The sequence below is a fragment of the Salvelinus namaycush genome, chromosome 41, assembly GCF_016432855.1.
Source record: "Salvelinus namaycush isolate Seneca chromosome 41, SaNama_1.0, whole genome shotgun sequence".
Lineage (NCBI taxonomy): Eukaryota > Metazoa > Chordata > Actinopteri > Salmoniformes > Salmonidae > Salvelinus > Salvelinus namaycush.
In genome coordinates, this window is record NC_052347.1 from 1,171,420 (window position 1) to 1,198,015 (window position 26,596).

A 26,596-nucleotide genomic window follows, 5' to 3' on the forward strand; every position below is an offset into this window, starting at 1 on the left:
CACAACATGGCAGCAGCACATGGTAGCAGCACAAAACAGGGTACAAACATTATTGGGCACAGACAACAGCACAAAGGGCAAGAAGGTAGAGACAACAACACATCACACAAAGCAGCTACACCTGTCAGTAAGAGTGTCCATGATTGAGTCTTTGAATGAAGAGATTGAGATCTTTGTTGCAGCTCTTTCTAGTCGCTAGCTGCAGCGAACTGAAAAGATAAGTGCCCCAGTGATGTGTGTGCTTTGGAGATCTTTAACAGAATGTGACTGGTAGAACGGGTGTTGTATGTGGAGGATGAAGGCTGCAGGAGATATCTCAGACAGGAGGGAGTGAGGCCTAAGAGGGTTTTATAAATAAGCATCAACCAGTGGGTCTTATTTCACTTTCTCTGGTCATCGCAGTAACAACATTAATTGGTGAATGAGGCAAAAATAATGTGACTTGTGTTTCGCCATCAGCTGGAAGAATGTCGCCTTTTCGCAGCAGACGTTGCTCCCTCCTTGCAGGCCATCAGTCCAGGAAAAAAGCCAATTGTTATGCTCACTTAGGCACTTAGTGCCTCACATGTAATACAACAAATGATCAATTACCAGTGTGATCATATACCTACTTAAAAAAATATCTAATTTTTAAATGGTCTGATAAGAACAACATTGGCAGGGCAATTCAAGCGTAGCCAATACGCAGTGATAATGTTATATATATGTAGGCTATAATATGTATAGCCTACTGCACAAATACTCATTGCTACATAACTGTTTTTAATTGGTTAACGTTGCATTGGCTTACGTTTAAGTAATGTTTAGGCTATAATATGGCTATAATATGTATAGCCTACTGCACAAATACTCATTGCTACATAACTGTTTTTAATTGGTTAACGTTGAATTGGCTTACGTTTAAGTAATGTTTATTTATTTTTTATCTGCGGTGTAGATCTCGGCTTGCATTTTGACTTAAAGTGATCTTTAATTGATAAAAAGCTTCGATATATAAAATATCTCAAAAAAATTGTCGCACACCAGATGCAGCCAACACGACGCCACACTAAAGATGGCCGAAAAGAAAGACGACGAAAGGTGCCCTGCGAAGTGCCTGTAGGTTATGTCGAGATAAACAAATTTAGGTCCTCCTTCTTGACTTTAGCGAGCTAACTAGCTGAATGCTATCGTTCAGGTATTCACATATGCGGTAACAGATAAGGAAATCTCTCAATCAGTTGATTTATGTCAGGAGAGCTAACTTGATCGAATTATTAGCACGAAAGTATCGTCATTACTAAGCAGCTTTAGCTAGTTTTGATAGTAAAAAAAATAGGCGACCCAGCTCATTGTTTTTAGCTAGCTAACGTTAGCGTTGACAAACACCAACAAGCGAACGCCATCTAGCCAGTATCAATTGAATTATAAGGTAAGCAACTACTAGTAACCAATGACATGTAAACGAACTTTAATATATTAGCTAACTGGGCTTACAGGTGGGTGGATGTATGTATGTTGGTTGGCTAGTTTGATGATTTGTTGCTAATTAGACTGCTAGCTGGGTAGCTAGCCAGCTAGCTACTGGCAATATCAATAACCAGAGCCATATGTAAGGGGTAATCACTAGGGGCTAACGTTATGTGTACTATGTAAAATAATAAACAACGTGGAATGTGTGTTGCGGAGTGGAAGTAGCCTCCCACGGAGTTGCATTATTTTCCAGAAAACACATAACTAGAGCACTTAGTTGAAACCCTTTTATATCATGGCTATAAATTAACACATTAGCTGCTATAAATGTGTTCATTCGCAGGTAGAATTGTGTTCAACACCACTGAAGTAGATAGCAAGTCTACTACATAGCTACAGTAGTTGCCTTGGTAATCACAGATTTATAGTTTAGCTAACCTAACCATAAGTCCTAGCTTGCTAATATGGAAATCGATTTCAACAATGCCAATAATGTTTTCAATTCGACTTTTGCTTTCAAAAGTAGCTCAAATAGCCATTTAATTCTACCATGCAATTTAGGTATATATTGCACGCTCTAGAATACCATTCAAGCCAATCAGAAACGAGTATTCAACAATGCCATTGTATAAACTGGGTGGTTCAAGCCCTGAATGTTGATTGGCTGAAAGACGTGATATCAGACTGTATACCATAGGTATGACAAATGACTATTTAGGTTCTATATACGTTGGTAACCAGTTTATAATAGCAATAAGGCACCTCGGGGGTGTGTGGTATATGACCAATGCACCATCCACATCATTGCTATCTGAAATTAATGAGGGGAAATCTTTATAGCTAGCTAGTGAAGAGGTTAATTAGCTTTAAAGTCAATTTCATGTCATAAGAATTTTTCATGAGTAATATGGCAAGTCAACATTTTACAATTAGATTTGTCATTTTCAGCGATTTACACAAGCAATTGATGTTCAGTGCTTTGCTCAAGGGCAGCACATCAAAATATTTTTCACCTAGTCGGCTCAGGGATTAGAACCAGCGACCTTTTGGTTACTGTTCCAAGGCTCTTAACCACTAGGCTACCTGCTGGGCAGGGCACTAGTTTCCTGTCCCAAATTGTAATCAGTAATGTAACTTTTGGATTACCCAGACTCAGTAATGTAATCTGATTACTTTGTTTCTTTTGGATTACGCCTTAAGAGGCATTAGAAGAAGACAAAGGATCCTTTCTGAATTTAAAGGTAATCCATCTAGTTTTTCAAAGTATCTGTAATCTGATTACAATCTTTTTGGCTTGTAATGTAGCTGATTACAGTGAGGGTTTTTTGTAATAATTTTACATGTAACAGAGAGAGGGAGGGTTATCATTTACTCCCCAACTCTTAATCCAACTATAGTATATCATGGACATTTCTAATAAAAATGTTAGTTAGCTACACATCCTTTTTCTCTAGTGTTTTTGCTATCTAGCCATGTTAATTGAGTGTTTTTATGTCTTCCCACAGGACTGGGTTAATGAGTAGACATGTCTGGTATCGCTCTTAGCAGACTGTCACAGGAGCGCAAAGCATGGAGGAAAGACCACCCATTTGTGAGGAGCTACCATACAAACAATGAAAATAAACTTGTTCTGATGATTTGCAGAAGGCAAGCTTGTTCCTCAAACCTTATTCCCTCCCTCTCTCTCAGGGTTTTGTCGCTGTGCCTACCAAAAATCCTGATGGCACTATGAACCTCATGAACTGGGAATGTGCCATTCCAGGGAAGAAGGGGGTATGTCAACTTTTACTTTCTGTAGTTTTTATTCTAACAAGACCCAACAACCACTACCAGTCTGTCAGAATGAGTTAACAGATATCGTAGTGTTTCTTATAGTACATTAAAAAAATGGCCAACACAAGTACAAATGCAAACTGATGTGTTCTGTCGTGGAAAATGGCAAGATTATGTTATAATGCTTGTTTTATTCGACAGAATACAATATTCTGTTAACTATTGTGTGGGTTCTACTGAGGATGAGATAACACTGACAGATGAGATTTACGATGTCTTTGGGTGATAAAACCTAAAGAACATTCCAGAGAACATGAGCTAATGGTTCTCTTCTATACTGTACCAGGGAGAGATGGTTCTAGTTTGGAGTAGGAGGGCCAGACACTGGTCTTTACAATGAAAACTGTTGACACCGCAGTAACTGTCTGCTATGTTTTATAGATATTTCATACAAATCTTAACCTTTGTGAACTGTTCCTAAGTTATGTGGTCCGTCAAGTAGGTTGAGAGGGGTGTATCTTGGCTATAAAAGATCTTTGTACTTTTCTGTGGTCACTTTCAATGGTTCATTAGAGAGAGCGCATCATTGAAAATCAAAAATGCTATTGCAAAGCTCTTATTATTAAAGATGTAGTTTAAGTATAACTCTGACTGGTGTGTGAAGTTTGTAACTCTCCTCATTTGGTAAAGCAGAAATATGCCGCCACCAGTTCTCATTTAAAAGTATTTTTTTTTAATAGTGTGTAGGCACTCCCTCGTGAGCTAGAACAATTAATGGATGTGATAACTATGTTCTTCAATTCTCTAGACGCTGTGGGAGGGAGGCCAATACAAACTCCGAATGCTGTTCAAAGATGACTATCCTTCCTCGCCGCCAAAATGTGAGTAAACCTGCAGCTTGTTCTTATCGACCATTCACAAGTCATCAAACCGGCATTAGGCTATAGTAATAGAGCTAGAGCCTTCGTGTGGCAAGTTATTAGGAGATATTTAGGCTAATCAATTAAGATGGAATTAAAATGACAGATCTTAGGTTAAGTGAGAAGGACAGGCTACAGCACCAAGAGCCAACAGGTAGGCTGCTTCTTAAGTTGAAGAGGGGAAAGCACAGTTATGTAGTCTCAATTAGCCAAGCTAACGTTAGCTCAAGACAAGTACTATGTAATCAGATGAGATGATAAATAACTAGCACTAAGTTAGTTTACCAGCGCGAGTCGACTTGGTTGCTATCTCTCTCCCCTTCCTGTTCCCCTCGTCACTCACTCACTCATACCACATGGCCCCTCGCCTCTGCTTGCTTGAGCTGCTACTTTCATACTGTATATACAGTCATTGATTACAGCTCCGGTTAATAAAGTAGCGTAAATTGTTACAGCATTGTTGCATTAGGTATTTCTATAATATTTCTTTAATCCCCTATATGAGGACGATCAGGACCTATAATTGGTCGTTTTGTGAATACTGCACTTTGATTTTAATTTTGTGAAAAACAAAACGGTTAAGGATTTTTTCTTAACTTTAACGATCCCAATTTCAACATTTTAACACCCCTGATGTGCAGTGTTTTGTTCCTAGTCATTTTTGATATTGATGATAAGGAAGTCAACAGAAATGCTTTTTAATCATCTATTCTATATCCTCTCAGGCAAGTTTGAGCCACCCATTTTCCACCCCAATGTCTACCCATCTGGCACGGTGTGTCTTTCCATCCTGGAGGAGGAGAAGGACTGGAGGCCAGCCATCACCATCAAACAGGCACACACACACACACACACACACACATATACACACACAAAGAATGGGAGAGGCATCAGTGCTTTCACCGGTTTGGAGGAATGCACGACATTGGCTCAATGGGTATCAAATTACTGTATTTTTTTTATGTGGATCAAAGCATGGTACTCTCTGGTCGAGGTATTGTCTTCTGATCTGCATTGTTTTGTATTTCAATCCATTCTAAAAGCTGACTTTATCTGTTTTGTGTTCACAGATCCTGTTGGGTATCCAAGAGCTTCTCAATGAACCCAACATCCAAGACCCAGCACAAGCAGAAGCCTACACAATTTACTGGTGAGTTTCAGTTGAGAGATACTTTATAATATTTTTGAATGTTCTACTGTATAATTGATACAGGTAAAGGGGCTCTTAGTGTGCTTTAAGACACTTGCAAACATACACAATCTCTCTTCGTTAAACCGAAAATAATAGCCTTTTTGGGTGATACTCAATTTCATAATGGACTAATCCCCCTTTGTTGCCTCTTTTAGTCAGAACAGAATGGACTATGAGAAGAGGGTGAGGGCGCAGGCCAAGAAGTTTGCCCCCACATAAAGCTGAGCTGAACATCTGCCTGAGAAGCCTGATACAACACCTGGGTACTGAACAGCAAGCAGCACTTAGAGGACCAATCCAATGATCAATCTACTATTTGATATGTTCTTCTTTACATGAGAAAAGTGTCATGTAGTCTACATGAGAGCCATTTTAAAACCAAACAAAATAATAACATTTGTCCACAATTTTTGTCGTTGCCTATTTCACTTCTAAAACATGCCTAAAACACTTTCTTATAATTGAATAAGATTCCATTTGGATTTGTGATCTATAAATCAGGAAGCTACTTTGCCTTATGTTTAGTCTTATCAAATAGTCATAAGGTCTAATAACAAATAATTTCAAATTGCAGTGTCTGATACGTCATTTTGTAACTGAATCTGTACTTAAATAAATGACCCCCGTAAGTTAAGTGAGCCTTATTTTTCTGAGTGTCTGGTCACGTTGAATTTAATTGTAGATTTTTATTGGGATGCACCTTTAATAAGATGGATGTCAGAGCTGAGAGTGTGCTGCATAGAGAGCTGAAGAGGTTTACCTCCAAAGACTTGAGTGTATGTACATAATATAAATATGTAGGTCCATATGGATCTTGTGTTCTTTTCTATTGTTTTAGCAAGTTGATATTTGTGTGTGGTATTAAAAGTAATAAACACATTATAATGTAAGAATTGTGAAATAAAGTTAATTGAATGGAAAATACTAAACGGTGTCCTTTCTCCTTTTAGTTTCTTCGCTGATAGTTGAATTTGTTATTGTCTGTGTGTGGTAAATGTACAGGGTAGGTTTTATTTGACCTTTTATGAGGGATTAAGGTATAAACTTTATTTTCCTGTGGTGGTGTTATATTGGATAACTGAATGACCTTTAGCTCCGAGTATGGAGTTCAAATGTCAGGTAATGCGCACTACACTGTATCAGAGACCCCTTCACGCAACTACCTTCTAGGATAAATACGACATCATTATCCAGCTAACGTGTTACTCTTCACGCCTATTCGGACGGTGCGCAGGGTTCTGAAAAATCTAATGTATTGAGGTAAACTCGCAAAACTACACAGCGACCGAGGCTCTGAATCGAAGCACAGATGTAAGTATATTTAGGCTGTACTTTTCCCACAAAATAATACAAAATGTAATTTCTCACTTACGGACATTCTATGCAATGCACCTGACATGTGATAATTAAACGTGCCAACGATGTAGCCCAACTGATCCAGCACGAATTCATGTCAGGAAAATAAGGTTGTCACATTTTTCCGGTTTGGTTCAGCTTGAGTTTTGGTTTAGGCTATGTCCTAATGAGGGTAAGATTATATTTTTAAAATAATATTTACTTTGAACGCTAATGTGGACACGTGTGTAAAATAATAAATAAGCCTAGACCTTCAGCGTCCCAGTGTTCTGTACATTAGCGATTTTGAAAGTAGACGCACTTGTCAACTGTGCAAAAGTAATCTTATTCGCGGGAGGGCAACACAGTATAATTCTCTGTTGGGTTCACACGAACCTTTTCAGTGCCTAATAGTCCCATTGAAAGCCAATACTATGTCAAACAGTTACTATAAATCGAGAAAAGTATATTATCTCTATTTAAGCATTAGCATATGTTGATTTGTTATAGCTCATGGTTGCCCAAATGTTTGTGCATCATTAGATTTATTATGAAGGAGTTTATAATGCTGCATCTTTTGATGGAACACTGGGAAGTGAATGTTGACATGGGAAACCTGCAGGACTGTACCAACAACAAGAATACTTGTGGTCAGGCAGTGCATTCTTTAGTTATGTTCTCTGCTTACATGACCTAGAATCCTCATCGCCTCTTGTTTGTTAGTCAAGTCAATGACCTCCACTGGCCAGCCGGAGACAACAGTTGGAGACAAGCCGCAGGTCAGTAGCGTTGGAGAGGGATGGTATAATTCAGTTTATATCCCAAAACTTGGTATTCCACCATAACCTATGCACACTACAGAGCTCTCAATTATGTTTTTGCAACTGTGTGTGTCTGTGAGTGTGTGTGTGTTGGAGGTGAGCGTTTTAGCATGCCCGGAGGTTCCTCCTCTCGTGCTGCCTCACTATACTGACAAACGGTCAGCCTTCGTCCCTCCCCATTGCTCCTACCACAGCCTGGGACACTGTCTACGCACCAACATCTTTCCAGGTCAGTGTTGCACCAGGTCATTGTTGGGCATCCCTGATTCAGTATGATAACAAAGTGAATTATCAGCACAGGCAGTGACATATACAGTCAATGATTACTGTTCCTCTGTCTAATTCTCATGTTCCTTTCTTTTCTTTTCCTATCCATGTTTCTATTCTATTCTTCCCAGGAGCTCCTCTGGTGTGGAAGTCCCTGATAAAAGACTCCTACATCGGTCACCACTTGCCCGCCCCTCCTACAGATGCCCAGCGTTGGTACGGCCGCAGGACTGATGACATTGGTGGGTGATCTGCTGCTAATGCCACTTATTGCTATATCAACAACTATTACTACCACTACTACTACCACTCCTAGTAGTACTATGAATCAAATAGTGCTACATTATTCATAATATGCTTTGATAATAAGCTTGATAATAAGCTAATAAGCGAATAATAAACACCACTTATTTGATTACTACTACCAATGATATGACAACTAGCTCTATCCTTGCTACATCCACTTATACTCAAACCCCGTTTTCGTTCCTCCTCATTTTATTTGTTCTTCCATAGTGAAATGGACAGAAAGAAACATTATGAACCAGAAATTGAACAAGGTGCTAAAGGCAATGGAGAACAAGGGTCTAAATGAGGCCATGGCGCAGTGGCCATTTCACACCTTCACCGCAGCGCCCATGCACCCTCCACATTATTCACATCTCTTTTTACACATATATATCTACATGCAAGCCTTTACAAACCTTTTCTGGTACGTTCAGTGTCACATTCACACACATGCACAAGCATACACACACAAACATTGTCACACAAAAACAACTAATCTCCTGACCTCTAAACACATTCCAACACATTTGTATGTAGACACAAGTTCATGATCTCTCTTTTACCTCAATAAAAGTAGAACAGCATCGCTCACCTTAGTTACCTGATGTTCTGTGTATTGTAGAACTCACTTACTTCTGAGGGGATTCATAGCTGTCATCAAAAAATCTACTCATACTACTGAAACCTACTGAATGTGATTGTCAGTTAAACCAGCATCTATCAATATTCAGATAAAACTGTAAAATGGAAATTCAATTTTACCAACAAAAGAATATTACATAAACCACAATTAGGTGGTTACCACATCAACCAATGTTTTGTTTTAGGTTGGAAAGTTGGTAGTAGCGGCTTTGTAGTATTCTTCAAGTACATTTTTACTTAATCTGTGCTCAAGTCTCAAATGTACATGCAAGTAGCTATAATCCACCTGACCTGACCATATTATCAATGAAGTTGCTCAAATGACAAGAATAAGAAACTGATGGAATGAACGAAACAGGAAAAAATGAAACAGCTCAAAGGATGACAATGGTTGGAGGGGGGGGGGGGGGGTGCGCGTCATGTTACTATTACATATTTCTTGACTGTGGTGTCAAATTAGGGAAATTACCTTTTGATGAACTGTATATCTATTATAATTAAATTATAATTCATATTTTTTATTCACCTAAATTCAATATCTGGCAAGGTTGCTGGTTCAAAACCACTCTACAATCTCTACAAATTTTTTTTTTAAAGTACACTACATGACCAAAAGTATGTGGACACCTGCTCGTCGAACATCTCATTCCAAATTCATGGGCATTAATATGAAGTTGGCCCCCCCTTTGCTGCTATAACAGATTCCACTCTTCTGGGAAGGCTTTCCACTAGATGTTGGAACATTGCTGCAGGGACTTGCTTCCATTCAGCCACAAGAGCATTAGTGAGGTCGGGCACTGATGTTGGGCGATTAGGCCTGGCTCACAGTCGGCGTTCCAATTCATCCCAAAGGTGTTCGATGGAGTTGAGGTCAGGGCTCTGTGCAGGCCTGTCAAGTTCTTCCACACTGATCTCAACAAACCATTTCTGTACACAAACTACACATAACACTGAGGCCTCGCACCAACTTCCCGCCACAAAGCGGACTCTGACCTTTCAACAAGTGTCGGGTGTGTCACCTACCCCACCCCCGCCACTCTTTTGCAAGCCTCCCTAACCCATGCTGCAGAGTGAAAAGTACTCAGCTAGAGCCCATATGTCTGATGGTGTCAAAGTGCCATCATGGCCAAACCAACGTATACACTCGCATTCTGTGAGCAAACAGGCAGTTGTTGCAACACAAGCCTGAACTTCACTTTGTTTATTGAGTGCTTTGTTCCTCGCCGTTCACATAAAGAGAGTGTTTCACAATGCCCTCCTGTACCAAAAGATAAAGCATGAGATAAGATGTGCAGATACACTTCACAGGACCTGCTCATGTCAATGTGCTAAGCATCTACTACAGCATGCATTTTGTAATGTTGTAACAAGTAGAGGTTTCGATCGGTTTCTATGATGAAGGGATGATTTTCATTTTCAATACAAATTCATTCCAGTACATTGATTGATACAAAGCATTTCATGTAACCGTGTGACATAAAATAGCTATCTACCTATTGCTTATGTTGTTTTGTAAGTCGCATAATGTGTAAGTATGTGAAAGAAATCCAAGAATGGAGGAAATGGGTATCGTGCTGGAGATCTGACACTGTCAGGTGCCTGCCATGACCTCCTGCATGACACCATAGACATACCAATACTCCTTCTATGAGGAAAAGGCCTGTCTTTCTATGGCTACAAAATGAGATGTCCGATGACCTTTGCTTTGTCATACTAACTCAGTTCATCTTTCTATTGCCATTTCTACTTCTGCATTTTATTGACTTTCACAAGGATCTTTTGACTCCATTATCCATTTAACCACTTGATTGAAAAAAATGTATGACCTGACTTGCTTTCATGAGTGATATACAGTATATTGGAAAACCATTATTTATTTTAACATGTCTAAATGTAGTGTATTCACCTTACACCTTGATCACACCGACAGTGTCATTGCGCAAAATGGTACACAGCATCATCTGGTTATGTGTGCAACAAAAGTTCAACATTCACCTTCTGCTACCATTTTTTAGTCAAGCCGTCTACGCATACAGTTTGAGGCATACGTTCGATAAATGCAATCCAACGTATGTACCACACAGAACGCGCTGCAACTGCCTCTCCAACGCAATGTCAGTGTAAACGTGCGTCTCTGTTCTAGCCTACTTTACTGGTGCTCGACTGAAACAGGATGCGGTGTATTGACTATTTATACCTTAACACATACAGGGGCTCAGGGGCCTAATGGCTTTGCTTGTGGAGTATGTCTTGTAGAGAAGTGTTTCTCAATCCTGGTCCTAGGAAAGGCTACCACATCTTTGTTTTGGACCAAGCACTATTGCACTTAATTTAACTCATCATCACACCTTTTCATTTAAATCAGGTGTGTGACTGCTAGGGCAAAAACTAAAATGGGCAACCCTTTGGGTCCCCAGGACCAAGGTTGATAAACACTGTTGTAGAGAATGGTAATTCAACTTTTTTTTTTAAATCTTCAGTGTTTTGTGTGGCTTCCTGCAAGACACAGGCAAATGTCAGCCTTAGCGAGAGGTTGTGGTTACGTGTGTCACCGTGAAATGTCATTGGGCACTTCAATCGAGAGGGAAGGAGAGAGAGAGAGAGAGAGAGAGAGAGAGAGAGAAAGAGAGCGATAGCGTTAAGGAGCAGGAGAGAATGATAGAGACAGAAAGTCAGAGTGAGAGAGCGCTAGAGGCAGAGAGAGAGACAGTCACAAAGGGAGAGACAGACAGACAGAGACCTACCTGAGGCTAAGGAGACAGAGAGGAGGGAGCATCTGCACAAGTCAAATAGTCAAAACAGAGCAAAGAAAGTAGGAGAACAGAATGAGGACTGTGCTGACACGTCGACCCTGACTGAGAGGGTAAGTCTGAAGAGGTTGAATACCTATTTGTTTACATGTGCATTAGCACTTACTTTCTGTAAGATTCAACTTAGATTTAAATGTTATATTTAAAAAAAATTAAAAGCCAAGTTATCATTGAGTTTCTATCCCTGTATTGTTCTTGTTATCATCAGGTGTCTGCCGCATCACCGAATGTAGTCATTTAAAACGAATCCTTAGGACGGCAGGTAGCCTAGCGGTTAGAGTGTTGAGCCACAACGAAGGTCGCTGGTTTGAATACCCAAGCCAACAAGGGGCAAAATCTGTTCACGTGCCATTGTGCAAGACACTTAACCCTAATTTGCTTAGTATTACTATGGCTGACTCTGTAAAACAACACATTTCATTACACCTATCCGTCGTATGTGACAATTCATCATACTGTATATATATATATATATATATGTTTTTTACATCTAGGCCAACCTGGTGAATTTGTCCAACAAGCACTCAAGAGGATAGTGTTTAGACTGTCTAGACTCTAGACAGAGAGTCATCATTACCACCCCTGTCTAACTGAGACATCATTACTGGAAAAAAAAAAAAAAATCCTGAGTAACAGTAGCATAGAACAGCAGCAGACACGACACTGATAAGGGACATCCTCTAGACTCTAGAGGATGTCCCTTATCAGTGTCGTGTCTGCTGCTGTTCTATGCTACTGTTACTCAGGATTTTTACTGTTCCAGTGCTTTGTTATAACAGCCTCTTCATCTTAAGTTTTCATCATCTTTGTTTTACATTTAAACAGTGGCGGTAATGGCCAAGGCTCTGTAAGTGACAGTTTCTTCATCTATGTCATCTTTTGTTTTCCAGTTAGACAGGGGTGGTAATGATGTGGTCCATGCTTCACCTGCTGTTCCTGCTCTCTGTCCCACCAGGCTTCACTCACAACATCCAAGGTAACTAGTGACGTCATGTTACTCTCAGCCTACTCATTCAGATGAGATCTGTGAAAAACAAACGGTACCTGCACCTTGTGGAGAAACACGTTTTATTGATTGAATTTCTCTTTTTGGTTTGCCTTTGCTGTCTTTCCCTCCAAGGACTGTTTTGTGTGAATGACTACATCAACAACATCACCTGTGTGTGGAACAGCTCGGGAATAGATCCAGACGTGGCATGCCAGCTCCGCGGTACAAGAGAAGACTATGAAAACAATTTTTTGTAAGGAATCTGTCTTTATTATTACTGCACTACAGAAAATGACTGCATTGTGTTTTGAGGTATAAATGCATCCTTGTGTAATATTATATTTGATTTATTTTGTTTTGTATAGCCAGAGTAGTTGCGATCTCAAACCCTTGGAAGGTCATTCTTTAGGAGGCTGCAGTTTTGTCTTCAAGGGCCATGTAAGTTTTTCCTGATATCAGAATCAGAATTATATACAGTATGTTATTCTCCATGATATGTTATTGTACATATATGCTATTTTACATATCATTTTCATTGTTTTCAATATATATCGATTCCTATTGTATTTTTCAAAAGTGAACTAAATATATCATGTGATTTTTTATTTATTTTTAACTACGTGAAAATGAGAATTAAAGTTAGAATCCTTAGAATTATTCTCCATGAATGTAGAACAGTTACAAAGAGTTCTTACTTTATTAAACATGCAATCTGTTTTCTGACTGTGTTTCTCTACAGTATTTCAGTTCAAACGAGAACCTCCCCAGCATTAAGGTGGAGTGTGACGGGTATGAGGCGGTAAACCTCATAAAATACACACCTATCGAGCACAGTGAGTGTCCACCTTTTCAGTGCTCTCTTTCGTCTAGTGTACCTGCGAGAGTAGCCTCTCACTAAATAGCTGTTCTTCTTCACTGGTTCATTTGAGAGTTTGATTCTTGCATGGGCCATATTCAATACTGAATGTATGTACCACTATCAATATCAATGTACCACTGCTAAATTACAACATTATTAAGTCTTCAGGTCTCAGACAAGGTTACTGATCACCTGATCTTAGTTCACCAAACCGCCTCCTCTATATTTTCACTTCACGGTATTAGATGACTGTGACATCTCCCTCTGTTTCCTCACAGTTAAGATGCATCCTCCTGGTAGTCCGGTCATCATCAATGGGATTAATGTCACCTGGAGTGCTGGTAGTCCGCTGTCTAGGAAGATCTTTGCATATGAGTTCCAGGTGAAGGTGAAGAGGGAAGACCAGCTATGGGGGGTGAGTGAGACAAACCATTGTGTGGGTGGGTGTGAAAGTGTGGTATTGGCTGAACATGCAGTATTCCTGCTGAATGAGTTATGGTGAATCTGATTAGTGGGTAGTCATGCATAATACCGGTGCCTGAGGATTTAGCTGTGATTTTTGTCTGATTCTTCACTTCCATAGACATCAAAGCATGATCAAAATCAAATCAAATGTTATTAAGTCACATGCGCCGAATTCAACAGGTGTAGACCTTACAGTGAAATGCTTACTTACCAATAATGCAGTTTTAAAAAATACGGATAAGAATAAGAGATAAAAGTAACAAGTAATTAAAGAGCAGCAGTAAAATAACAACAGCGAGACTATATACAGGGGGGCACCGACACAGAGTCAATGTGCGGGGGCACCGGTTAAATGAGGTAGTATGTACATGTAGGTAGAGTTATTAAACTGACTATGCATTGATGACAACAGAGACTAGCAGTGGTGTAAAGAGGGGGGAGGGTGCAAATAGTCTGGGTAGCCATTTGACTAGATGTTCAGGAGTCTTATGGCTTGGGGGTAGAAGCTGTTTAGAAGCCTCTTGGACCTAGACTTGGCACTCCGGTACTGCTTGCTGTGCAGTAGCAGAGAGAACAGTCTATGACTAGGGGGGCTGGAGTCTTTGACAATTTTTAGGGCCTTCCTCTGACACAGCCTGATATAGAGGTCCTGGATGGCAGGAAGCTTGGCCCCAGTGATGTACTGGGCTGTTCGCACTACCCTCTGTTGTGCCTTGCAGTCGGAGGCCGAGCAGTTGCCATACCAGGGAGTGATGCAACCAGTCTGGATGCTCTCGATGGTGCAGCGGTAGAACCTTTTGAGAATCTGAGGACCCGAGGACCCATGCCAAATCTTTTCAGTCTCCTGAGGGTGAATAGCTTTTGTCATGCCCTCTTCACGACTGTCTTGGTGTGCTTGGACCATGTTAGTTTGTTGGTGATGTGGACACCAAGGAACTTGAAGCTCTCAACCTGCTCCACTGCTGCCCCGTCGATGAGAATGGGGGCGTGCTCGGTCCTCTTTTTCCTGTAGTCCACAATCATCTCCTTTGTCTTGATCACGTTGAGGGAGAGGTTGTTGTCCTGGCACCACATGGCCATATCTCTGACCTCCTCCCTATAGGCTGTCTCGTCGTTGACGGTGATCAGGCCTACCACTGTTGTTTCATCGGCAAATTGAATGATGGTTTTGGAGTCGTGCCTGGCCGTGCAGTCATGAGTGAACAGGGAGTACAGGAGGAGACTGAGCACGCACCCCTGAGGGGCCCCTGTGTATTGAGGATCATCGTGGCGGATGTGTTGTTACCTACCCTTACCACCTGGGGGTGGCCCATCAGAAAGTCCAGGATCCAGTTGCAGAGGGAGGTGTTTAGTCCCAGGGTCCTTAGCTTATTGATGAGCTTTGAGGGCACTATGGTGTTGAACACTGAGCCTTAGTCAATGAATAGCATTCTCACATAGGTGTTCCTTTTGTCCAGGTGGGGCAGTGTGGAGTGCAATGGAGATTGCGTCATCTGTGGATCTGTTGGGGCCGTATGCAAATTGTAGTGGGTCTAGGTTTTCTGTGATGATGGTGTTGATGTGAGCCATGACCAGCCTTTCAAAGCACTTCATGGCTACAGACGTGAGTGCTACGGGTCGGTAGTCATTTAGACAGGTTACCTCAGTGTTCTTGGGCACAGGCACTATGGTGGTCTACTTAAAACATGTTGGTATTACAGACTCGGACAGGGAGAGGTTGAAAATGTCAGTGAAGACACTTGCCAGTTTGTCAGCGCATGCTCGCAGTACACGTCCTGGTAATCCGTCTGGCCCTGCGGCCTTGTGAATGTTGACCCGTTTAAAGGTCTTACTCACATCGGCTGCGGAGAGCGTGATCACACATTCTTCCGGAACAGCTGGTGCTCTCATGCATGTTTCAGTGTTATTTGCCTCGAAGCAAGCATAGAAGTAGTTTAGCTCGTCTGGTAGGCTCGTGTCACTGAGCAGCTCTCGGCCGTGCTTCCCTTTGTAGTCTGTAATGGTTTGCAAGCCCTGCCACATCCGACGAGCGTCAGAGCCGGTGTAGTACGATTTGAGTTACACACACTCATCTCAAATCAGGATTTCAGCCTGAATAGTTTGAGACAGTCTTGTAGCTTTGCAGTGATTATGCTTATTTTTGTCTACCTGTCTGTCTCTGTCAGGAGGCCAAGAATTTGACCAGACCAAAGCAGGAACCGTGGATGGAGCTGGGTGTGGAGGAGAGTGGGATTCATCACATCAGGGTGAGAGTCAAGCCGACCCGTCCCCCCTCTAGCCACTGGAGTGAGTGGAGCCCCACTGCCTCCTGGACATCAGAGGGCGAGGTCTCACCAACCTTTGGTACGTTTGATGCCATGCCACAAACTTAAACATTACATCTACTATATCTTCGGTCATGCAGAAGACTCTATCCTATCCAGAGAAACTGACAGTCGGTGCATAGTGAAGTTCATGCGGCCCATACAGGAATAAAACTTATTTGCTGGTCTACAAAATTGTGTTAACGATCCCTGTTAAATGCATCCAGATGCATTTCTGAGACATATATTCCAACCGTGCTTACGTTCTGTGTTCCAGCGGAGTCCCCGGACCTGACTTTGTGGCTGGTGTTGAGCGGTGCGTTTTTCACTCTCATCGTTGTCATGTTGCTAGTCTTCTACAAAACACATATTAACAATAGGTGAGTAATGTGTAAAGGTGTATTTATATGCGTATTGTTGGGTCAGATCAGGAGTGAGACCCACAACCTTTGGCTCAGTGAGTTAATTTGGTCTTGTGCCATGTTGATGACGGGGGCTTGATTTTTATCATTGGTTGCATAATCCAATATGAAGCAGAATTAGCTGTCAGGACCTTTTTGGGTATGTCAGGTCTGTTTGGGTATGTAGTGTCAAGTTAATTCTGGGACAGACCCAAGATGGTTTACTAAAATCCATGTTGTTTTGGTGCTCTACAGGAAACACCAGTATGTGCCTGACCCCGCCAAGTACTTCCAGCCACTTCACTCTATCCATGGTGGAAACCTTCAGGTACCTGGAAAATACTCCAACTTCCTGCTAAACTTGAAACCTGTTGAACCAATAAAATTCTGTGTATGTGGTTTTATTCACTAGCGTGAATGTTTTCTTGATATGAAAACCTAGTGGACAGCCTAATATAATATTCTTGAACCTGGTTGAGTGCAAATGTCCATATTTATGTCCTTATCTAACTTTACTTACTACTTACTTACATTTGATGCTTACAGTTGGGAACAGTCTCTTTAGTTGCCAGTAAAAGGAAAGTGCCCAGCCACAGTAAAAACCTTAAGAAAACATTAGTCATGAGCATAGGCCCCTTGATGTGGTTTCTCTGTTGGTTTGAACTCCTTGCATTAACAGTTAGATGCAGACATAGACACGCTCTCTCTACCACACGCACACATCAACACACCAATAAACTCACGTATGCACTCATTTTAGACTTACAAACAAGCACACAGACACACACTGATCTTGCAGCAACTTTTAAAACTTGATACTTGCCAGTGTAGATGCAGCAAAATATTTATCCTTTGTCATTTTGCCTAAGTATCAGCAAAACTTTAAATTTCACCAATAACTGTGACACTGTACAGTGCTCCGTATACTGACGTGTGTCTCTGGCCCTCCCCATGCAGAAATGGCTGAGCCCCATGTTTGCTCCAGAGTGCTTCATCACCGCCCAGCCCGGCGAGGACATCTCCCCTGTGGAGGTGTCTGGAACAGAAGTCTGGGACGTCACCGACTCCACCAGCTCCACCACCGCGGCCTTCCTCCTACACTCTGACCCCAACACCCCCTCTGATGGCTGGAACAGCAGTGGCCAGTCCTCCTGCTTCTCCAACACCGGCTACTTCTACCCCAGCGGCCTCCGCATCGAGTCTTGTCCCGTCTACTTCACCTACCAGGAGGACCACAGCTCTCTCTACGCCACCACCACATCCTCCTCCTATGAGCTCTTGGAACTTCTCGGTCGGCTGCAGAGCGAGCCCCAGAGCCCAGACTCTGGGTTCGGCATGGAGAGCGTAGAGGGGAAGGACCAGGTGGAGGAGGAAGGAAAGGGGAAGAAGGAAAGGGATGTGGCTCCAGTTGACCATCATTCACCCCCTCCTCTTGTCCTACCAGTCTCCCTGCCTGCTGGGATCCCTCCAGGCCCTCACCATCCCCTGAGTCTCCCTCAACTCCCCCTTCAGAATCCTGAGTCTAACTCTGCCATGGCGCCTAGCGGCAGTTACAATGCCTGGCCTGTAGAGGCTGCTCTAGGCAGATCCTCCTCAATGACAGTGGAACCCAGTTGTAGCGGCTATTTGACCATTAATGAGCTGCAGAATACCTACAGCAACAAGTCTATTTGAACAATCCATTTATCACTCAATTTACATTTTAGTTAAGCTGTTGAACTTATTCTTATTCTTATTCTTATTCTTCGTGCAAACTATGACACAAGGCTCAGATAATGCAGGTACAAAATAATTTTTTGCATGTAGTTTATTTGTATTTTATATACATTTAGTATATTACTTGTATTACTATTGAGGCAGCTGGTTTGCCAATGCGTTGTTACTTATCTCAGATAGTTAGTGCTGCTAGTTGTTTTTGTCTTTAAATGCGTTCACTGACAGCTTGTTTGTATGAAGACCTGAATAAAACCTCTGGCAGAAGAGAAGTGGGTCAGCCTTAAACTTCCTATGTTTGTGGGCTTAGTCTGCCCTACAGTACCAAGCAAAAAGGCAGTAACTGCTAATTTGGTCGAAAATGAGTTATAATCGCTACACACAGCCTACATCATTGTCACCATATTAGCTAAAGTAACGTAATAACTCATAGAACTAGCTAACGCCTTCGTAACCCTACAATCATGCAGTAACGTTACAGTGTACCAGTTAGTAAGCATTTTAGAACTTGCCCCGGTGGCAATGCATTTGTAAAACCAAAAGCTTACCTTGAATTGGAAGTGTTGGAATGTTGTGTTGAATAGTCATAGCTAGCAACCCTCTGTTTTGAGCAGGGTGTTTGAGTGGGCTAAACTAGCTAGCTGCATCTGCTAGCTAAGTAAGTGAAACTGAAAAAACAATGACTATCTCTCTCTATTTCTCTCTTGCTTCTCCTTCATTTTGGAATAAATTAATTTGTTCAAAACTGTTCAGCTATGGTCTTTCTCTCTCTTCAAGTCAACTACTCACCACATTTTATCCACTGCAGTGCTAGCTAGCTGCAGCTTATGCTTTCAGTACTAAATTCATTCTCTGATCCTTTGATTGGGTGGACAACATGTCAGTTCATGCTGCAAGAGCTCTGACAGGTTGGAGGACATCCTCCGGAAGTTGTCATAATTACTGTGTAAGTCTATGGAAGGGGGTGAGGACCATGGGCCTCCTAGGTTTTGTATTGTAAGTCAATGTAACGAAAACTAACAAACTTCCGTACGTGACAGTGTTTTTAGTGCCCCAAAAAATGTATACTTCCAGGTCAACTGTAATATGAATACCATTGTAAAGCACAATTTCTCTGCTTTCCAGCAAAATCAAACTTCAGACCTTCATGCTGCCTGTCTCTGCATGATTGAAGAATGCAATGGAGCTCCACCTGGCCTTTAAAAAATGTGTGGTGGGGAAGAGAAGGCTACTGAGTTATAGTGAAAGGGGAAGAGATGTCGTATGGGGAAACTGCTTTTTTCAACCGATTTCTCAAAAATGTTAATAAAACACTATAAAGCGTTTATATAATGTATCACTATTTTTAGGGCGGCGGGTTTTTTAGGGTTTTTAGGGCGGCGCTAAAGTTATCTTCACAAGTAAACTGCGGCTGTCTCGCGGCTTTTAAGAATCATGATGGCGTGCAGAGATGACGCGAAAAATGAATGCATTCAGTTGTACAATTGACTAGGTATGCCCCTTTCCCTGTCCCTCTCGCTACCCCTGGTGGAAAGACTCTGTACGGCACACAATGTGTTGCATAATGTGTGCCGTACGATACTTCACGATATGTCACAATGTATTGTACAGCGTTTTTTTCAACTTTCCTCGCATACTATTGGTCTATTACCATTGATTAAGCGTTGATTAATATTAATCAACGCTGGAATTGAAGGGTTGTTTACACCCCGGATTTTGATGCCAACACAGTCTCTACAGTCCTATTAGTTTTCATCGCAGCCTTGTTTGAATGCCGCGGTTCGCAACATCTGTACGGAATAGAGTTAGCTACCGTTACCCAGAGGAGAACGGAAGCTAGCTGTCCTCCGGCTACACCATGGTGCTACCCTACAGAGTGTTGCTGAGGCTATTGTAGACCTCCATTGCTACACATATAACAGTATAACTGTAGTCCGTCCCCTCACCCATACCCGGGCTCGATCCAGGGACCCTCTGCACACATCAACAACTGACACCCACGAAGCGTCGTTACCCATCGCTCCACAAAAGCCACGGCCCTTGCAGAGCAAGGGGCAACACTACTTCTAGGTTTCAGAGCATGTGACGTAACTGATTGAAACGCTAGTAGCGCGTACCCGCTAACTAGCTAGCCATTTCACATCCGTTACACACAGTGTGTTATAATCAATTATTTGGTGTAATGAGTATATTCAGTATAGTTTTATATAAAAAAAATGCTTTTGAATTGTTTTACCAATTTAAAAAAAATGAAATTCACTGAGGAGGAGGGTCCTCTGATTCAGAGGGATTGGGTTAAATTAAGAAGACAATTTTCTGTTGAATGCATTCAGTTGTACAACTGACTAGTTATCCCCCTTTCCCTTATCCTCCCGTTCCTCCTCTGAGGAGCCTGCACTGGTGTGTATGTATGTGTGCGTGTTTGTGTGTGCATGTGTGTGGGCCTGTGAGTTGTGTGGGGGAGGGGTTCTGATATGAGAGTGTAACTGGGTAACCGATCTAAGGGTGGTTGTGGCTTATGAAAGCTGGGATGCGAAATTAGGTCTGTTTGTGTGTGTAAACATGTCCTGTCAGGTGTGTGAATGAGTTTATGTATTAGTTTGTGGTCTGACATTTAACTGTGACACTACGTCCCCATCGCTGACTTTCGCTCTCTTGAAAAAGTTGTTTTACTTGTTACAAGGCATTGCTATGATGAAAAGAAAATTGTATTTGAGGTTGGGGTGGGGGGTCAGTGAATTAACTGAGAGAAAACCACGCAGGGCATTCTACACCATTAATTCAAATTGAAATACCTAATACCACATTTTAAATACCTAGCCACATATTAAAATGTGGCTAAAGCTAATTGAATTTGTCATTGAACCAATTGCACTTTACGGCAGCGAAAAGTCCCCTCATGGGGCTGAGTTCACAAACCTGTTCTACTAACACACTGAATCCTCAGGCCCCGAACATCAAATTAGTCAGAATAAACCAAATTACAACACAGACAAAACTAAACTACATTACCTATGGGGAAACACAAACAGAAGCACAAAGTAAACTGTAATGCTATTTGGCCCTAAATCGACAGTACACCATGGCAAACTATTCAAATCAAATCCAAATCAAATTTGATTTAACCATGGTTACAAAAACAAAGTACAGGCTCAGTGAGCACAGCCTTGCCATTGAGAAGGCTAGACACAGGAAAAGCAGGCTCCGTGTAGAGGAAAGGCTGTCGAACCACTTCCCCACAGCAGAACCCGAGTCAGAGCTGCATTTCCTGACAAGAATTTTGCTAGCATTGTCTGGTCTGAGTAAGGAGGGGAAAACTTAGAACTAGCTGTTATTGGCAGAGACGTTTGGAACTCTGTTTGTTAGTGTTCTACAAACCAATTTACTGCATGGTGATATCACCATGGAAAGCCAAAACTCCCACCCATGCAAACCTGCTGATTAGAAGGCCCTGTGCGGATTGTATTTTCAACCAGCAACTATCAGGAAATAACACTAATACATTTTTTTTCACACTTTACAGTGTTTGTTACGTCAGCTGTTTTGTCTGCACTGGGCCTTTAAACAGTTTAGTGTGGGGTCAGCTTTTTACCACCAGGTGGCAATAGAATAAATACGACAGAATAAATCCTCTACCTTGTAATGTACAGCCAAGAAAACAATAGCAGACCTAAATCACTGATTGGCTTACCTTAAAAGGGCAATCAATCTGCAGTTGTTACATACATTTTTTTACTTTCAGATTAATTATATATACCCATTGATTCTTGAAGAATATAACTTATACATATGTTATGAGCTTAGTTCAACTGTCTTACCCCACCAAAACCCCAAATATAAGCTTGTTCTTCTCCAATGTTTGTAAACAATGTAATTGTAAAGAAACACTGAGTATGCCTCAGAACATGGTTAACCATAATTTTGATCTCATGGATTGTCAGTTCTTGCATCCATAACTCTGTCCATGAATGTTATAGTGGTTATACTTCTCCATCCCTCAGCTATTTACATAAACAGTGTCAGGGTGTACCGCTTTGCTATTGTTTGATCTGCAGATTGCCCCTTTAAACTCCAAAGACTAGAATGGGAGGAGCCCTATAGTTTTATGACGATAACAGTAAGGCTGTTATGACAAGCCAACTTCACAGAGTCTAGATGGTATGACATCTTCGAGGAGTTCACACTGCTGGTAAATCCACAGTGGATTCCCTGACCTTTTCAGCTGCTCACAAAAAGTTTTCATACCCCCGTGTATTATAATACAACTTCTCTATAACTAAGAAGAATGAGTGTATTCAAAGAGAAATGATAAGACAAGAGGTGGTATCAAGTGATTAAATTAATAGAGATACAAGACTACTGAAAGTCTAACTAAAGACTCCCACATCAATCTCGAAAGCAGAAGGTCACTGTGAACTTGGCTTACTACTTTTTTTTCTGTAGAATTTGTATCACTTTCCATCTGTACACTAAATTAATTCAGGAAGAATTCTCCATTGAATTCTCCACTGAATTCTCCATTGATATTTACATATTTTCCTCAGCCATCAGTCCTAACATTGCACTTGTATAAGACTCTGTTACCTCCATCTGCACAGAGTATGGGGCGCCTGCTTGATTTTGTCTCGTGTAAGTCTCTGTTTGTTTGAGGATCCCTTGCCTGCCTGTTTGTCTGTCACCCTCCTCCTCAGCTTGTGCTGGGTGATGAAGCTACAATGACAGAGAGAGAGACAGAGGGAGGGAAATAAAAAATTGTGACTAGCATACAGTAATTCTACAAAATCAGAGCTTGTCTTGGAACGGGTCCACCCTGGAATCTGAGGATGTAGGGCCAAGTCGAGTGTGTCTGTCCTCTTTATTTGTGTGGATTAGAAACAGAGCCCGGAGGAAAGTGTCGACAACACTGTAATCGTAACCAAGATACAGACTAGCCTAAATTAGAGGGAGGGAGCATATGGAAGCACTTCTATTTGAGGCAACAGGGATAACCAGGGACAAATGTGGATCGTGTTCCAAAGATGCACTTTATTTCCCATTCATTCCAGATGGTGTGGTGGACTTAAAATAATTACCATACAAAATGTGATGCTTCTCATATACTTTCTCATCCCTGGCATTATATAAAGACTTTTACTTTAATGAGATAATTTTTACAGGGACAGTGCACATTAATCAACGTTTCAGTAAAAGTGACGGTTTTAGCCAGCCGGCTAATTTTCAATCGCAGTACCTGGGCAGGTTATTAAAAACAAGGCAGGTTATCTAATAACAGTACAGACAAACAAAGAGCAGTGAGAACATGCAGAGCAACATATGACAAGCAACACATAGCACACAGACAGACAGAGCAATAGCACAAAAAGAAACAGAACAAAATATATAAAAGCAACAAGCAAGCTACAGACAAAATATATATATATTTTATAAATTTTATCCCATTTTCTCCCCAATTTTCGTGGTATCCAATCGCTAGTAATTACTATCTTGTCTCATCGCTACAACTCCCGTACGGGCTCGGGAGAGACGAAGGTCGAAAGCCAGGCCTCCAACCCGGAAGCCAGCCGCACCAATGTGTCGGAGGAAACACTGTGTACCTGGCCCCCTTGGTTAGCTCGCACTGCACCCGGCCCGCCACAGGAGTCGCTGGAGCGCGATGAGACAAGGATATCCCTACCGGCCAAACCCTCCCTAACCCGGACGACGCTATGCCAATTGTGCGTCGCCCCACGGACCTCCCGGTCGCGGCCGGCTGCGACAGAGCCTGGGCTCGAACCCAGAGACTCTGGTGGCGCAGTTAGCACTGCGATGCAGTGCCCTAGACCACTGCGCCACCCGGGAGGCCCCCATATATATATATTTTTTGTAGGCTGTCATTGTAAATAAGAATTTGTTCTTAACTGACTTGCCAAGGTAAATAAAGGTTGAATAAAAAAATATAAAGAAACAACAGATAACATGGAAAGCGGCAATACATTGCTAACAATGATGTTCACAAGTCTGATTGTCCTTTAGCCATGTCTTTATGTTTTTTTTGTGAAGGTGAGATAGGCGCTGCAGTTATGTGTGTCTGATGGCAGTGTGTTCCAGACATGGGTAGATCTCACAGAGAAAGCAGTTTGAATAAAGGTGTTTTTCCTTGATTATGGGAATTATACAGTCACTTCTCATGGCAGACCTTGTGGATCTACTGCCATGGCTTTTGTCTATGACAAAAGTACTAAGTGGGAGGGGGGGGGGGGGGGGGGGCGGGGGGGGTCAGGCCATTTAGGATCTTGGATACAAGACATTTATTGCACAAGATTTTCTGAACTCAACAGCTCATGCTTTCTGAGGATGTAACAGTGAGGATGGCTATTGGGCTTTATATCAAGCACGTTGAGAGCCTGTTTGTAGACAGACTGAATGGGTTTTAATGTTGCCCATCTAGTCAAGCAGTATGTTAAGTAAGTGGAGTATCATAGAATTTAAGTACTGTTTTGCTGTCTCTGTAGTCAAACAATGTCATATGTATTGGAAATTAGCTAGGTTCAATTTGGATATTCGAGTTACCCTTTTCACCTGCTTTAATTTTTTGGGGGTACTTTTATCCCCTTTTTCTCCCCAATTTCGTGATATCCAAAAGGTAGTAACAGACTGATCCCGTCGCTGCAACTCCCGTACTGACTCGGGAGAGGCAAAGGTCGAGAGCCATGCTTCCTCCGAAACACGACCCCACCAAGTCGCACTGCTTCTTGACACACTGCTCACTTAACCCAGAAGCACCAATGTGTCAGAGGAGACACCGTACAGCTGGCGACCGCAGTCAGTGTGCATGTGCCTGGCAGCCACAAGGAGTCGCTAGAGCGGGGCAAGGACATCCCAGCCGGCCAAACCCTCCCCTAACCTGGACGACGCTGGGCCAATTGTGCGCCGCCTCATGGGTCTCCCGGTCGCGGCCGGCTACGACACAGCCCGGGATCAAACCCGGATCTGTGGTGACGCCTCTAGCACTGCGATGCAGTGCCTTAGACCACTGCGCCATTCTGGAGGCCCTTTCACCTGATTTTTGAAAGAGAGGTTGGAATCAAGTATGATGCCAAGGTACTGGAGTTTCTCCCCTGACACAGACATCTGGCTGAGTAGCATCAGTTGCCCTCTTTGTGAAGAACATACTGACTGTTGTTTTAAAAAAATGAAAACATGAGTCACTGAGCCACATTGTAACATGGACCATTGCAGTAGTGAGATCTTCTGCAGCCCGTTGTTAGCTTTTTGCATGCACATCATTTTATGATTGATAGGGGGGATGAGCCACAGGTTATTACTTTGGGATATCAGGGGATCTTGGACAAGAGAATGCTACTCGTAGGTAAACATACATTCATAATCCATTGTCCTAGATTTGAAACAGAAACAAATCTTTATATCTCAGCAAAAATCTTACCCAAGTTTGTTGAATGCCACATGAACTACTGCATTGGTGTCTATGTTTCAGTAGACACTCCAAATAACAAACACACGGACACAAGGTCAAATAATGTTTGCCACCTCATAAAAAGGAATGAGTTCTGCCTGGTGGAACACTGACTGTGTCCCAAATGGCACCCTATTCCACATATAGTGCACCACATTTCGGATGCGGGCCTCTACCTTCTGGTTATTGGTGGGCAATTAAGTTGAATAGAGACAAGGAGCGAGTCTAGAGAGGGTTATGGAGGTTTTAATGAGATGCGAAAATGAGAGGTCAACTCGGGGTCAGTGGTTAAGGACTAGGTGTGTCAGAACAAACTGTATAAACATGTGACCACTTGTAGGAAAGGTCACAGGTCAAGAGCTCATGTCGAGGATATGATTGAGGAGGCTCATGCTGAAGAATTTCATTTTGGAATCTCACCATTAATATATCCCCAAATATAAATAATTTATTGTACATCTGGTGTTTTTGTATTATTTATTCAATGTTCATTCATTCATTCAAATTGAAGGATAGTCAATGAAACAAAAAGCATATTGACGTAGTTTAAAACATGGTTTGATATGTGATTTATCAGTTCCCCTTCCTTCAACACATTACATTTGTGGGACAATTATGTTCTCACAGCCGAATGTTTTTGGATGTTTTGCAGTATCCTCTTTTAAGATTAGGAGTGGTGTTGACATTGGGGGAAAAGAAAGGTACAGAGAAAGAGATAATGGTTGAGTAGCTTGCAGTTGAAAGGTGAATCAATAGTCTGAATGAAAGCATATAGAGCTACAAATAAAGTTTTAAAAATAGCCTTCCTTCCTTATTTCCTCCCTCCTTTCCTTCCATCCTTATTTCCTCCCTCCCTTCCTTCATAGATATACACAAACCGGTACTATTGACACTGGTAGTTCAAGGGAGGTCAG

At 41.8% G+C, this 26,596-nt stretch overlaps 2 protein-coding genes across 5 annotated transcripts; both read left to right on the forward strand.

Annotated features, from left to right (window-relative positions):
* Positions 1-1,119: 1,119 nt before the first annotated feature.
* On the forward strand, positions 1,120-6,266 carry LOC120034345 (SUMO-conjugating enzyme UBC9-like). Of its 2 annotated transcripts, XM_038980865.1 has the most exons (8): positions 1,120-1,411; positions 2,655-2,693; positions 2,958-3,043; positions 3,142-3,225; positions 4,034-4,106; positions 4,871-4,980; positions 5,216-5,295; positions 5,493-6,266. In XM_038980865.1, exons 3-8 carry the CDS (start codon positions 2,978-2,980, stop codon positions 5,554-5,556), a joined length of 477 nt encoding a protein of 158 aa, XP_038836793.1. In that variant the 5' UTR covers positions 1,120-1,411; positions 2,655-2,693; positions 2,958-2,977; the 3' UTR covers positions 5,557-6,266. The 2 variants fall into 2 exon arrangements, with proteins under 2 accessions (XP_038836793.1, XP_038836792.1); XM_038980864.1 differs by lacking the exon at positions 2,655-2,693.
* Positions 6,267-6,485: 219 nt separating this feature from the next.
* On the forward strand, positions 6,486-18,498 carry LOC120034127 (interleukin-2 receptor subunit beta-like). 3 transcript variants are annotated; one of them, XM_038980570.1, is made up of 12 exons: positions 6,486-6,648; positions 7,370-7,722; positions 7,892-8,002; positions 12,395-12,476; positions 12,621-12,741; positions 12,854-12,926; positions 13,228-13,321; positions 13,626-13,762; positions 15,978-16,155; positions 16,393-16,495; positions 16,772-16,844; positions 17,474-18,498. In XM_038980570.1, the coding sequence occupies exons 3-12, from the start codon at positions 7,964-7,966 to the stop codon at positions 18,188-18,190; spliced, it is 1,617 nt and encodes a 538-aa protein (XP_038836498.1). In that variant the 5' UTR covers positions 6,486-6,648; positions 7,370-7,722; positions 7,892-7,963; the 3' UTR covers positions 18,191-18,498. The 3 variants fall into 3 exon arrangements, with proteins under 3 accessions (XP_038836498.1, XP_038836497.1, XP_038836499.1); XM_038980569.1 differs by having other exon boundaries at positions 7,396-7,722; XM_038980571.1 differs by lacking the exons at positions 6,486-6,648; positions 7,370-7,722 and having other exon boundaries at positions 7,888-8,002; positions 12,391-12,476.
* The last annotated feature ends 8,098 nt before the right edge of the window (positions 18,499-26,596 follow it).

Excerpts from the sequence above, each read along its gene's own strand:
- LOC120034345 (XM_038980865.1), top strand. The coding sequence starts at position 2,978 with ATGTCTGGTATCGCTCTTAGCAGACTGTCACAGGAGCGCAAAGCATGG. Across the intron at positions 3,044-3,141 it reads GGAGGAAAGACCACCCATTT|GGTTTTGTCGCTGTGCCTAC; the intron begins GTGAGGAGCTAC and ends CCTCTCTCTCAG. Across the intron at positions 4,981-5,215 it reads CAGCCATCACCATCAAACAG|ATCCTGTTGGGTATCCAAGA; the intron begins GCACACACACAC and ends TTGTGTTCACAG.
- LOC120034127 (XM_038980570.1), top strand. The coding sequence starts at position 7,964 with ATGCCCAGCGTTGGTACGGCCGCAGGACTGATGACATTG. Across the intron at positions 12,927-13,227 it reads GTTTTGTCTTCAAGGGCCAT|TATTTCAGTTCAAACGAGAA; the intron begins GTAAGTTTTTCC and ends GTTTCTCTACAG. Across the intron at positions 16,496-16,771 it reads AAAACACATATTAACAATAG|GAAACACCAGTATGTGCCTG; the intron begins GTGAGTAATGTG and ends GGTGCTCTACAG.